We start from the raw sequence: 13,385 nt of genomic DNA on the forward strand, positions 1-13,385 counted from the left end.
CTCTCGCCAGGTGGAAGAAGCTACCTATAGGCGGACACGCACGGAGACCCCAGACCCAGTAGAACCAGAAGGTCGACGGCGCTGACTCGCAATGACCTCGCCACCAACCAGCCACAAGACTGTCCCTGAGCTGATCACACACTCGGCACCACCGCCCCCCCCCCCGCCCGCCCGCACCCTTTAATTTTTAAAGAATTCACAAACGTTCCCTGAAAGCCACTGGGAAGTTCAGTGCGTTGGAGCACCGGCTGCCTGTTCTCCGTGATTGACGTCCTGCAATAATCATGACACATCCCCTCCCTGCCACGCGATGTCAGGAGACTGGCGAGAGGATCCCAACGTGGTTTGGAACAGGGTGAAATGTAGGAGGTTTAAGAGGCACAATACAGAGAAGACGGCGACCGTTAAGCAGAACACCCGCAGTAAGAGCGCTGAGGGCAGGAGCCCTGCCTGTGGTTTGTGGCCTGGCCCACAGTCCACGCCACCTGCCCACCCTCAGCACCCCGACCACTGAACCCCGGAGGCGCAGCGACACACCGCGGGCTCAACCGTGCGCTTCTCCAGGAGGCGGCCTGGAGGGATCGCTGCAGCCGACTCAGGTGGGGCCGGGAGAAGCCGGGGGAAGTCCTCCATCCCTTTCTAATTCGATTTCCCACCCAAACTGAATCACTTACCTGACAGTCCCAGGACCAATTTACAGTGTGTCCCCTGGTGGTAGATCCCGCGACAAGGGCAGACGTGAGCTACTGTCCTGACGAAACGTTGGCATGGTCCTTGGGTGCGCAACGGCTGACCTTGGACTGTGGTGACTGGTTGCCTCTGGGTCACATGGGGGTGGCACTAGGATGGCTTCTCCCGGGATGTGTCTGTGGGTTGAGGGAGCAAGTTTCCTGTCTCTACCGTTGTTTAAGGAGCCCGTTCACAGCCTGGCAGCAGGGAGGCTGCGGGGTTCAAGCACGTGCCAGGGAATGCCACCTTACAGGCTCACTCCTGAACGTCGCGACTGGATGGCTGGGCTCCTCGGTTGCCGTCTGTGTCCGTGGGGTCCTGATGGCCCCCAGCAGCTGTGCTGTGCCCCTGGCAGCAGCCTTCCGCCCTGCCGGATGCCCTTGTCCTCCACACAGGGCAGGCCGCGGTCAGCTGCTGTTCCATCGCGCGCTGTGGCTAACTGCCCCCTTCCGTGGCTGGGCCCAGAAGCTCCAGGGAACTCGTGTTGCTGCTGCCACGGCTGCAACCAAACCCTTCCGGGTAACTGGCCATGGCCAAGTCGCAGGCCTGCCCCGAGTCAGTACCGCTCAAGCCTGTGTCTAATTGTGGAGGGCGGCAGGTCGGGGTGTGCCTGTCTTACCCGCCCGGGTACCATCCAAGTACTTCACAGATAATCCAGGTTCTTGGGTTCTGTCTGCACCCACCAGTCCTCCTCCTGCTGCCAGGCAAGCCGCAGGCACGGGCAGGCACGGGGCGGAGCGGTTTAGAGTGAAAAGCTCTGAGGCTGACGGGGCGTTATCCACAGGTCGGAAGGGAGGCACCTCTCACGGGGGCCCTGCCACAGGGCCCCACGGGCAGCGGAGGCCACCCTGGGCCTCACTCCCGCAACGTTCCAGCCTCGTCTGTGTGACCCGACACCGCGGCGCTCCTGGGGGTTGCGCTCGCCCACCGCGGGGCTGCACCCCAGCCAGCTGGAGCGCCTCGGCCTCCAGGTGGAAGAAAGAGCCTGCCAACAGCCACAGAGGTACCCATGGCTTTTTCGATGGCTTATATCTCGGGGCTCCTTCCCGTCCAGAACAAAGGGGCCTGGAGCAGCACCCCACCGCCAAGAGAGCCGGGAGTCAGAGCAGGGCAGCCAGGGAGGAAGGAGGCTGCTCTTTACGGGGAAGTGACGTCAGCCGGGCTCATCAGCTCCCAAGGAACCGGCAGCTGGGCACCCCCCGGAACAGCCCTCGGGCTGAGGGCCCTCGCGAGGGCAGGTGTTTCCCTTAATAAACTAGCACGTGGGCCGTTCTGACCTGAGGATCAGAGTAATCACTGGCTGGGGTGGGGTGGGGCGGGTGCAGGAGTGGGGGGCGGGGTGGGGAGTACAGGAATAGGAGTGGGAGGATGGGGTGGGTGCAGGAGTGGGGGGCAGGGGTGGGGTGGGGGTGGGTGCAGGAGTGGGGGGCAGGGGTGGGGTGGGGGGGGGGGGGGGGGGGGGGGGTGGGGGTGGGTGCAGGAGTGGGCAGCGGGGGTGGGTGCAGAAGTAGGGAGTGGAGGTGGAGTGGGGGTGGGTGCAGGAGTGGGGGGTGCAGGTGGGGTGGGGGTGGGTGCAGGAGTAGGGGGGCGGGGGTGGGGTGGGGGTGCAGGAGTAGGAGTGGGGGGCAGGGACAGGTTGAGCAGGGGTGTGCAAAGAGCAAGAGAAGAGCCACGGTGAGTGGCTGGACCACACAGGCAGACACACGACAGGACAAATGTGTGATTTCTCTCACAGGAAATATCTCGAAAGGACTGCTCATAAGGACCGCACCTGGGCTGGCGGCCAGCAGGAGCTGCGGGGCGAGAGGATATGGAAAGTTGCTGAAGGGTCCAGGCTCCTGCTCGGGAGGGCGGAGAACGCTAGACGTGAAGTGGTGGTTGAACAACACCGTGAAGGCGAGTAATGCCTACACCGGGTTAAAAGGGCACATTTGGTGTGCGTGTGTTTTAGCGCAATAAGAAGACATATACAGCATTAAAGGCAACTCTCACTTCGTGTGTATATACTGGCCACACCCTCAACATAGGGAAGCTTCCAGGCCGGGGATGGAGTCCGAGGCGCCGTGCAAACGACGCCACAGCGGCAGCAACGCCAGACCCTTAAGCCACCGCGGTGGGCAAGGGATCAAACCTGCGCCGCCACAGAGACATCCTAGGACCCGTAACCCGTTGTCCTGGAGCCGGGACCCGTGACGTTTTAAAAACTGAGATGCAATTCACACACCGTGAAATGACGCTTCGAAGTGTCGAAACGGCAGGTTTCAGTACCTTCCGCAGCGGCACCACTGTCCTGCTCGGACTCCAGAACATTCAACCTCACCAGAAACCCACCCGCGCTGGCGGCTCTTTCCCCACCCCCCCGCCCACCCCGCAGCCCCAGGCAAATGCTGCATCCGCTGGTTTCCAGGGGCGCTGCTTCCGGCCGTGTCTCATAAGTGGAATCTGCAACATGCGGCCTTTGGTGTCTGGTTTCTCCCATTTAAACATGAGGTTTTCAAAGGTCACCCGTGCTGTAGCGTCAATGGGACTTCAAACTGTTTGCCACGGCGGCCGAACCCACGTGCATTCCTGCCAGCAAAGTATGAGGATTCCGAGGTCTCCAGATCCTTTTGCCCAAACCTGTTTTCCATTAAAAAATACAGCCGTCCTCGTGGGTTTCCGAGTCACATTTTCCCTGAGCACCTAGCACGCTGAGCGTCTCTGCATGTGTTTGCTGGTCCTTTTACATCTTCAGGAAAATGTCTACTTGAGAACTTTACCCCTTCTTTTTTTGCCTTTAAAAGTTTCATTGGGAGTTCCCGTCGTGGCGCAGGTTAACGAATCCGACTAGGAACCATGCGGTTGCGGGTTCGATCCCTGCCCTTGCTCAGTGGGTTAAGGATCCGGCGTTGCCGTGAGCCGTGGTGTAAGTTGCAGACGCGGCTCGGATCCCACGTTGCTGTGGCTCTGGCGTAGGCTGGTGGCTACAGCTCCGATTCCACCCCTGGCCTGGGAACCTCCATATGCCGCGGGTGCAGCCCAAGAAATGGCAAGAAGACAAAAAACAAACAAAAAAAACAACAAAAACAGTTTTATTGACGTATAGTTGATTTACAAGCTTGTGCTAATTTCTGCTGTACAGCAAAGCCTTTGCCCATTTTTTTGTCTTTTCAGGGACGCTAGATCCGAGCCATGTCTGCGACCTACACCTCAGCTCACGGCAGTGCCGGATCCTGAGCCCCCTGAGGGAGGCCAGGGATTGAACCTGCGTCCGAGTTGAACCGCTGAGCTGCAACGGGAACGCCCGCCTTTGCCCATTTTCGAATCGGGTTGTTTGTCTTTTTCTCCTTGGGTTGTAAGAGTCCTTTATATGTTCTGGATACTGGGCCCTTATGGGACAGGTCCTTCAGGGCTTTGATCTGTTGGGAGCTGATTTTGAATATCGTGTGCGGTGGGGTTTGATTCCTTCCTTGGCGTGGGGCTGGCCAGGCGCAGAGGAGGAGGTGAGACTCCTGAGAGATCCGCGCTCTGGCCGGACACGGGGCTCTAGGCCTGAAGGTCCCAGTCGCCCGCCTGTGCCAGACATAGTCACTGCTGGCCTCAGAAGCAACTGCGCAGCTTCCAAAAGCACACGCCAGGCCCTGCCACTCCAGATTCGGATTCAGAAACTGGGGGAGGGCCCAGGAAACCGTGTTCGATGTGGCTCCCCAGCAGCTCGATTGTACAGCCGGGTTGGGGAGCCGAGGGGACTGGCGAGTCCGGCTCTTTTGATCCGCGTGCCTTCTTGCTTCGTCCCCTGACCAGTCTGTGTGCCTCTGGGCTGGACAAAGGCCACGGCTCCCGGTGCCAGGGGAGCCCCCCCAGACCTGCAAACCCTCCCTCTTTTCCGCCGCACTTCCAATCTCTCTTCCTATTGGCGTCTTCCTGGTTCGCCTCTACCAGCTCCCTGAGCCCAGCTATCCGAGGAACTTTAAAAGTATCGACGTGTAAGAGTGAGGAGTGGGCTGCACTAAGGTGTAATCTACTGCGTCGGTCATATTCCAGACGCGTTATGAGAGCACACGCTTATGTCATCACAGGGCGTGTGTGCCTCTCACAGGCAGGTGGTTAAGGCTTTCATCGCAGTGCGTGGATGGACGCCGTCAGCGCGCCGAGACAGGGCCGAGAAAGGCATCTCGTCTCTTCCTTCTTCTCCCCCCATTTTACAGACGGGGACGTTGAGGCCAAGGCGCATGGATCACAGATGACTCGGAAGATGCCTGGCCCCTCGCCGCTCTCACTCGAGGGTGACGTCACCCAGGCCTGGTCGGCCCAGTCTCCCCTCCTGGCTCGCGCAGGCGGGACGCGGAGCCACGTGCTCCGCGGCCAGCCCCGCCCCCACCCTGCTCCGTCCACACGGCTGGAGTCTGGAGTCGCTTACCCCGATGTTCGTGGGCTTTGCCTCTGGTGTGGATGGTTCCGCTTCGGCTCTGCTTTGGGTCCCCCTCTAATTGGTACAGTGCGCCAGGAGGCTGTGTGGGTGGCGGGGACCACCGGACGGGCGCAGCCTTGGTTTGACAAAGTCAACCAAGTTTGGGGCAAAGTCTGGGGCCAAATCTTTCCTTTTAAGAAAATACCTTTTTTTCTTAATAGCAAATGTTGTAAGATGTCCATTGTGGAAAAGTGAGAACGTACAGACCGAGGAGAAGCAAATGAAGACGCCGTATCCCGTGCCTCCAGGGTAACGACAGTCCCGTTTCAGGGCTCTTCCCTCCCGTCGGATGTGTACAGCTGTTTCTGTAGAAATGAGAGTACGCCAGCATTCTGTGTTGCAAATCTCTTTGTAATCGTGATAAATGGGCAACGTCTTTCCATGCTCTCAAATGCTTTGCTTCTACAACAAATTATGCCATTTCCATTTTTATCATGACACAAGGTTTTGTGAAAGAATTGCCACCATCAATCCGTGAAGGTCACACACTCTTCAGCACGTGTCCCTCGAGCCCTGGTCCCTGGGGCAGCGCTTCCCGCGCCTCGGCAGGGCTCTCGGGTCCCACGCACCTGCAGAGCTGGGTTGGCGTTTATTTAAATGATCCCTCACCTTGGACACTGGGGTAGGCGCATGGCTGCGGCTTGAAGCCCACGGGCATCCAGTGTGACCAGGGAAAGCTCCAGGTACCAGAGGCCGATCCGTTTCTCCCAGAAAATGTCACCAGTACGTCGTTCTGAGCGACAGCCTCAACAACGGGCTGGCAGCAAACTCAGGAACGCGTCCCACCCGTCTGCTCCCTGGGGAGGTCCTGCTTGTGTCCATTTTTCAAATGAATACAAGTCATACACATTCTGTACAGAAACGAATTTAAATACAAATACGCAAACCTAAGAAAACTAAAATCGCCCATGATACTGCCCACACTTGGGTGTCTCCAATCACACGGGCTCGCATTTGGCGGGGGCGCTGCTCCATCTTACAGAGGCTGCGACTTGGCTCTGGGGTTGGTGCCCTGCCCGTGGTCCCCCGGCTGAGGGCGCCGAGGCTGCCCTTCGGCCCAGGCCTCGCAGCGTCCAGTCTGCACCCTTGCTCCGCACACCCCCCTTCTTTCGCAGTCTGCCCGAGGGTCTCCTCTGCTGCTGCTTCTCTCAGACCGCCTCCTGGTTCTGAAACACTCCTGGGGTTCGGGTCTGTGAACGCCCCACGCTTAACCTAATCGCGGAACGCGTTAGAGGTTTCGCATCGTCCGTGAAGCCACTTGAACATGTTTGCGGCTTGTCCCCGAGCACAGCCGGAGCTTTTCCCACAAGGCTGCTTTCTCCAGAGGCCCTCATGGACCCCAATCGCCAGAGGGCGCGGGGGTCAGAGTGAAGGGGGCGCCCGGCAGGTGTGAGCGCCACCTCACCTCGAGGAAGACGCCCAGGTCTATGGAGCCGACGGGGGTGGGGGGACAGCTGGTTCCTAAATCCGTCCCCCTCCAATGGTCTCTCCCCGGAGCGCAGGAACCACCGGAAGGGCTGGGAGCTAGAAATGACTCCTTCAGCCCATGACCCGCATAGCTGCACCAGTATAGCCCCCTCGACGCCTCAGACAGTTGAGTTAGAAGAGGGGAGGCAGGGTCCCCTCTGCAACCGTCGGGAGAGGAAGCCTGTCGTTCCTCCCCAGAGACAGATTCGGGATTTGGGGCCAGTCCCGTGAACCAGCCGGCAGGGCCCTGGCTCTCCTCCTGAAGCCCCAGGGAAGTGTGGGGTGTGCTCTGGAGCTCAGCGGGGCACAGGGGGCGTCTGGGGGGCTTGGCTGAGCCTTGAAGGACTAGTTACCCGCGGTGGGAAAGCAGAGGGTTCAGGCAGGGAAGGCGCGAGCGAAGCCTGGAGCTGAGGACGGAGGGCCAAGGCCTGCCTTGTCATTTTAGGGCTACACCTGTTGCATATGGAGGTTCCCAGGCTAGGGATCGAATTGGAGCTGCAGCTGCTGGCCTACACCACAGCCACAGCCACGCCAGATCCAAGCCATGTCTGCAACCTACACCACAGCTCATGGCAACGCCAGATCCTTAACCCACTATGTGAGGCCAGGGATCAAACCTGTGTCCTCATGCATCCCAGTTGGGCTTGTTACGGCTGAGCCGTGACGGGAATCCAAAGCTAGAGACTTTTGCCAGGTCCTTGGGGCCTTGTCCAAGGGGTGGGGAGCTGCCCTCTTTCCTGATGGTGACAGGATGGCCGCCCTGGTTTGGTGCAAAGAGACAAGGTGAGGTGTGCACCGCCCCTCCGTTCTCAAGCCCCCAGGAGCCTCTTCTCTGTGCCAGGCTGTGCCAGGCACTGGCAGGGGGTGGGGAGGAGGACCTGTGCCCCTGGAAGCTCTGGCGGCAGGAGTCTGAGCAGGGTTGCCACAGAGCGCTGCCCACCCCCAGCAGCCCTGGCACTGGAGCCCCTTGGGGAGGCGGTCCTGGGCCGCGGGCCGTGCAGCGGGGGTGCAATGGCAGGAGCCCCAGCTCTGGAGTGGCGAAGGGCAGCCTCCCACCAGTTCTACCTGCCCAGGCTGTGTGGCTGCAGCCTGCCTGCTCAGGCTTCGGCGTCAGTTCTGCTCCGTGTAATGGGAAGACGAACAGCGGGCGGAGAATGAGGCGAGCTGAGGCCTGTGATGCAGAGAGCGCCCAGCAAGGGCTCAGCCAGCCTCAGGCTCCCATCCTGCCCGCCCCGAGATCCCCCTTCAATCGGGCGGATGGCCGGCCAGCCTCTCTCGTCTGCCTCCTCCATGGAGCCGAGGGCTGCTGCCAAAGCTTCCTGACGAGGCCCTTTGAGGTGTGGAGGGAGCCAAGGGAACCGCAGAGGTGACCGTCCCTACACAAAGAAGGGGCAGCGGAGACCAGCCCCCTTCCGTGCTCAGGTCCCCTCCTCCCACTGCACCGGGCCGGCGAGCCCCTGGCCTGGTCCCCTGCCAGGCGGGACTCTAGGTCCAAGGTTCGGGCCCCGGGCTGGGCTGGCTCTGGGCTCCGGCCGGGAGGGGCTCTACTGCTCCCCTTTACGCGGAGGGTGAATCCTGGCCGGGAGCTCTGTGAGCTGCCCCCACGGAGCCCGTGGGCGGCAGGGCCGGATCCCTCCCTTCCCTGCCAGACCACAGGCCCTGGCTCTTAACTGCGGCCCCGGGCCTGTCCCCTGGCCCAGGGCCCCCCGCTCCTCGCCCCCCAGAGCTGCGCACCTGGCGGCTCCTGCGAGGAGGTGCAGCCCGCGCTCTCAAAGGCACCATTCAGCCGCCGGGCTGCTGATTGGAACCATGTGTGGCCGGTCGAGGCGGCGGCAGCTCCGGAAGCCGGGGCTGGCCCGGGGCCCGCAGGCCCTGGGGGGCCTGGGGGAGGAGGTCCTCCCCGCCGGTGCACACACGGGGGGCCCTGAGCTGGGACCCCAACTCCCATACCCCGACCGACTGGAGGCGCCCCCGGGAGAGGGCGGGGCCTGGAGAGCACCTCGAGGCCCCAGGCTGTTCTTGGAGGGGCACCTCACCGGGGACAGTGTGCGCGTGTGTGTTGGTGTCTGTGTGCGTGCTCACGTGTGTCTGTGCCTCTGTCCACATGTGTGTCTGTGCGTGCTCACGTATGTCCGTGCCTCTGTGTACATGTGTGTCTGTGCGTGCTCATGTGCAAGTGCGCGTGTGTGCATGTGTGGGTTGGTGTACGTGGGTGTGCATGCACGTGCACGTGTGTCTGCGTGTGCATCTGCGTGCATTGCGTGTGTGCGTGCGTGTGCATCTGCGTCCGTGTGTGTGTGTGTGTGTGTGTGTACTGACTGACATCTGTGCAGGGCACCCGGACCCCTTGGGCTCATGGTGGCGTCAGGGTTGGCACAGGGCAGTTGGGTGCCGTGGTTAAGGCTATGGACTCGGGGCTCGGAGGCAGATTCTGAGTCCCTCCACCTCCTGCTTCCCAGCTGTGTGACCTGAGGCAAGCTGCCCAGCCTCTCTGAGCTCCTCTCCTCATTCACCAAACGAGCCCGCGTTCCAGTCAAAGGGGCTGAGCGGAGGGAGCCTCACTGACTGGGGTGGTCTCTGGGGCCCTTGCCCCCAGCCCCAGGGTCCCTGAGGTTAGTTTGGCCCTGACTCCTGACCTGCGAGTTGCAGCCTGTCTGAGAGCTGGGAGGGTGACAGGCCGGGGTGTCTGGGCTTCCTCTGAGGCCCAAGGTGCCAGGTAGCGCGGGTGAGCCCATGCGAGGTGCGGCTGGCCTCGCCACCCCTCCTGGGCCAAGAACAGAGCAGGACATTGTCCTCGGGGCCTCCTCCCTGGCACCGAGGCCCCCGCAGGAAGGGGTGGGCGGGCCAGGCCACAGCCAGCACTGACCACAGGCTTGGCTGGGCCTGGTGTCCCCGCAGGCGCCCTGGCTTCACAAGGAACGCATTGTGCCGGGCGACGCTGGCCTGGGCGGCCCGAGGTGGGAGCCAGACACGGAGGGCCTCTGGTCCTGGCTAGACGACCCCACGCACGCCCGGGGGACAGCCCCAGGGTGGGACTAGCCCCAGAGCAGCTCCCCAGAGACAGGGTTCCCCGGGCCCACCCTTTGCTCCAAGACCAGTCCCCTAGGGCAGCTGGAAGAGCCCGGTCCCTCCTGACACAGGACAGCGCTGAGGGCGTGGAGTGGGGGCTGCTGCCACACAGAAAGCTCGGGGCAGAGGCTGGGCCTTTGCCTCTGGGGAGGCGGCGGAGGCCAGGGGCGTGGGCCGGGGGCTGCTGCGGGCAGGGACCGGGGCTGGTGTGGGACAGCCCTGCGCCTCCTGGCTGAGCGCCCGGGGTGGGGGCTGCCCACCTCCTCTGAGAGGGGGTCCACCCCACGGGGCTGTCTGAGGGCGGGGGAGGCTCAGGGACTGATGCAGAACCCGAGAGCCAGAGGAGGGCACCCTGAGGAAACCTGGGTGCCAGCCCCAGCCCCTCCGTCTCGCTGCTGAGCTGGGGCGCACCCCTGGCTTCTAAGGCAAAAGGGCTGAAGAGAATCCCCGCGGGACTGTTGAGAAACGAGCTGGCTGGCGAGGGCCTGGCGCGACCCCCGGCCCGGGCCACCACCCTCCGCGCGCCCGCCTGCTGCCGGGCTGCTCCCGGCTGGGGCACATCTGGTCCGTGCAATGAAAGCCCCTCTCAGTCGACTCTCGGAAGGGACGCAGAATCGGGGCGTCCTCTCGGAATGCGCTGGAAGGTCTGGGCGCCACGGCTGAGGCGTCCCCCAAGAAGACACGGTCCTGTGCCTGAGGGTCCAGCCAGCCCTGCCCCACGGCCCCCGCGGCAACAGGAGGCAGCGGTCCCCAGAGACGCTGCACCAGGAGAGTGTGCGCAGGCCGGACACCCCCCCAGACACACCCAGACACGCCAGACACCCCCCCGAAACACACACCCAGACACACACACACACAGACACACCCAGACACGCCAGACACACACCCCAGACACACACACCCAGACACACACACACCCCAGACACACCCAGACACACACACACCCCAGACACAGACATGCCAGACACACACACACACACACACACAGACACCCCAGACACGCCAGACAAACACCCCAGACACACACACCCAGACACACACACACCCCAGACACACCCAGACACACACACACCCCAGACACAGACATGCCAGACACACACACACACACAGACACCCCAGACACGCCAGACACCCCAGACACACACACACACACAGACACCCCAGACATGCCACACACACACACAGACACACACAGACACGCCAGACACACCCTCCAGAAACACACACCCAGACACACCCAGACACACACACACCCCAGACACACCCAGACACGCCAGACACACCCCCGAAACACACATTCAGACACACACACACACAGACACGCCAGACACACACCCAGACACACCCAGACACACACACACCCAGACACGCCAGACACACCCCCAGAAACACACACACAGACACCCCCCCAGAAACACACACCCAGACACGCCAGACACACTCTCCAGAAACACCCAGACACACCCAGACACACACACCCAGACATGCCAGACACACCCCCAGAAACACACACCCAGACACACACCCCAGAAACACACACCCATACACGCCACTCTCCAGAAACACCCAGACACACCCAGACACACACACACACACATCCCAGACACGCCAGACACACCCCCAGAAACACACACAGACACCCCCCAGAAACACACACCCAGACACGCCAAACACACTCTCCAGAAACACCCAGACACACCCAGACACGCCAGACACACCCCCCAGAAACACACACCCAGACACACCCAGACACACACACACCCAGACACCCCAGACACGCCAGACACCCCAGACACACACACACACACACATCCCAGACACGCCAGACACACCCCCAGAAACACACACACACATACAGACACAGACACGCCAGACACACCCAGACATGCCAGAGACACACACACAGACACGCCAGACACAGACACACCCAGACACGCCAGACACAGACACAAACACACATCCCAGACATGCCAGACACACCCAGACACACACACACACATACATAGACACGCCAGACACACCCAGACATGCCAGAGACACACACCCAGACACCCCAGACACGCCAGACAGACACACACACACACACAGACACGCCAGACACACACACAGACACACCAGACACACACAGACATGCCAGAGAAACACACACACAGACACCCCAGACACGCCAGACACCCCAGACACACACACACACACACACACCCCCAGACATGCCACACACACAGACACACCCAGACACACCAGACAGACACACACACACAGACATCCCAGACACACAAACACACGGACACCCCAGACATGCCAGACACACACACACAGACACACACACACCAGACGCAGAGACACCCCAGACATGCCAGACACACACACACACACACAGACACCCCAGACACACACACAGATACACACACACACAGACACCCCAGACAGCCACACACACACACACACACACAGACACCCCAGACACACACACAGATACACACACACACAGGCACACACACGCCAGACACACAGACACAGACACATACCAGACACACACAGACACCCCAGACACCCACACACAGACACCCCAGACACACACATACCGAACACACACAGACACACATACCAGACACCCCAGACACACACAGGCACACATAGACACACCAGACACACACATTCACACACACAGACACACCAGACACCCCAGACACACACACAGACACCCCAGACACACACGGACACACTCCAGACACACACACACACACAGGCACACATAGACACAACAGACACACACAGCAGATACCCCAGACACCCCAGACACACACCGACAGACACACCAGACACACACACACACCAGACACACACACACCAGACACACACACACACACACACACACACGCCACTGCAGCCAGCTGGCATGCTTAGGAGAGCTGATGACGTGGTTCTAGTTTGAGTCCAAAAGCCTGAGAACCAGGAGAGCCAATGTTTCCGCCTGAGCCCAAGGGCAGGGAAAAGTCACTGCCTCGGTTCAAAGACAGTCAGGCACGGGCCGCTTTGTTCTGTTCAGATTTCCAACTGATGAGATGGGGCCCGCCAACTTTAGGGAGGGCCATCTGCCTTACTCGGTGTGATAGCAACGCCCATTTCATCCAAAACATCCTGGTGGAAGGAGCCGGAGGAATGTCTGACCCCATGTGTGTGCACCAGGGCAAGGGGACCGGGCACGAACCGCCCCCCGTGGGCTCAGGCTCGCTGAGGCGGCCCCTGCGGCTGTGTGAGCCGAGCCCTTGCGATACATCTCCTTAAATGTCCCTCCGACGGGTCCCATTTCTCCGTCCCGACCCCGACCCCGCACGTCGTAAACTGAGCGTCACCGCCACCACCCTCAGCAGCTCCGAGCGTCCCCAGCAGCGAGCTCTCGGCAAACGCCACGGGGCCCCGTCTGATCAGGGAACCGGTGTCCTCTCAGCTTCTGTCGTGCCTCCAAAGGGGTCCAGACAGCGAGCACACGTCCGTTCCCCAGCCCTCGGCAACAGGCAGCGCCCTGGCCCCATCCGTGTGGCGCCAAACTCGCACTCACAGCTCCAGCAGGACGACCACCAAGTGCTCCACATGCTCACAGCTTAGTCCTCGCCACACGTGTTCTCCCCGTTTTACGGAAGGGGGGCGTTTTGGGCACAGGGGCGTT

The 13,385-nt window shown here is 61.3% G+C and overlaps 1 protein-coding gene across 1 annotated transcript; it reads left to right on the plus strand.

Moving 5' to 3' along the window:
- LOC110259673 lies at positions 311 to 3,376 on the plus strand. Its single transcript, XM_021085169.1, has 4 exons — positions 311 to 422; positions 500 to 599; positions 1,320 to 1,967; positions 2,465 to 3,376. Exons 1-4 carry the CDS (start codon positions 311 to 313, stop codon positions 2,631 to 2,633), a joined length of 1,029 nt encoding a protein of 342 aa, XP_020940828.1. The 3' UTR covers positions 2,634 to 3,376.

The sequence above is a fragment of the Sus scrofa genome, chromosome 2 (assembly GCF_000003025.6).
Source record: "Sus scrofa isolate TJ Tabasco breed Duroc chromosome 2, Sscrofa11.1, whole genome shotgun sequence".
In the NCBI taxonomy this organism is placed as follows: domain Eukaryota; kingdom Metazoa; phylum Chordata; class Mammalia; order Artiodactyla; family Suidae; genus Sus; species Sus scrofa.

Bases quoted from the DNA above. Each gene is read 5' to 3' on its own strand.
- LOC110259673 (XM_021085169.1), top strand. From the start codon at position 311: ATGTCAGGAGACTGGCGAGAGGATCCCAACGTGGTTTGGAACAGGGTG. The intron at 600-1,319 runs GTGGGGCCGGGA...CTAATTGTGGAG, and splicing joins GATCGCTGCAGCCGACTCAG to GGCGGCAGGTCGGGGTGTGC. The intron at 1,968-2,464 runs GTGTTTCCCTTA...TTTCTCTCACAG, and splicing joins GAGGGCCCTCGCGAGGGCAG to GAAATATCTCGAAAGGACTG.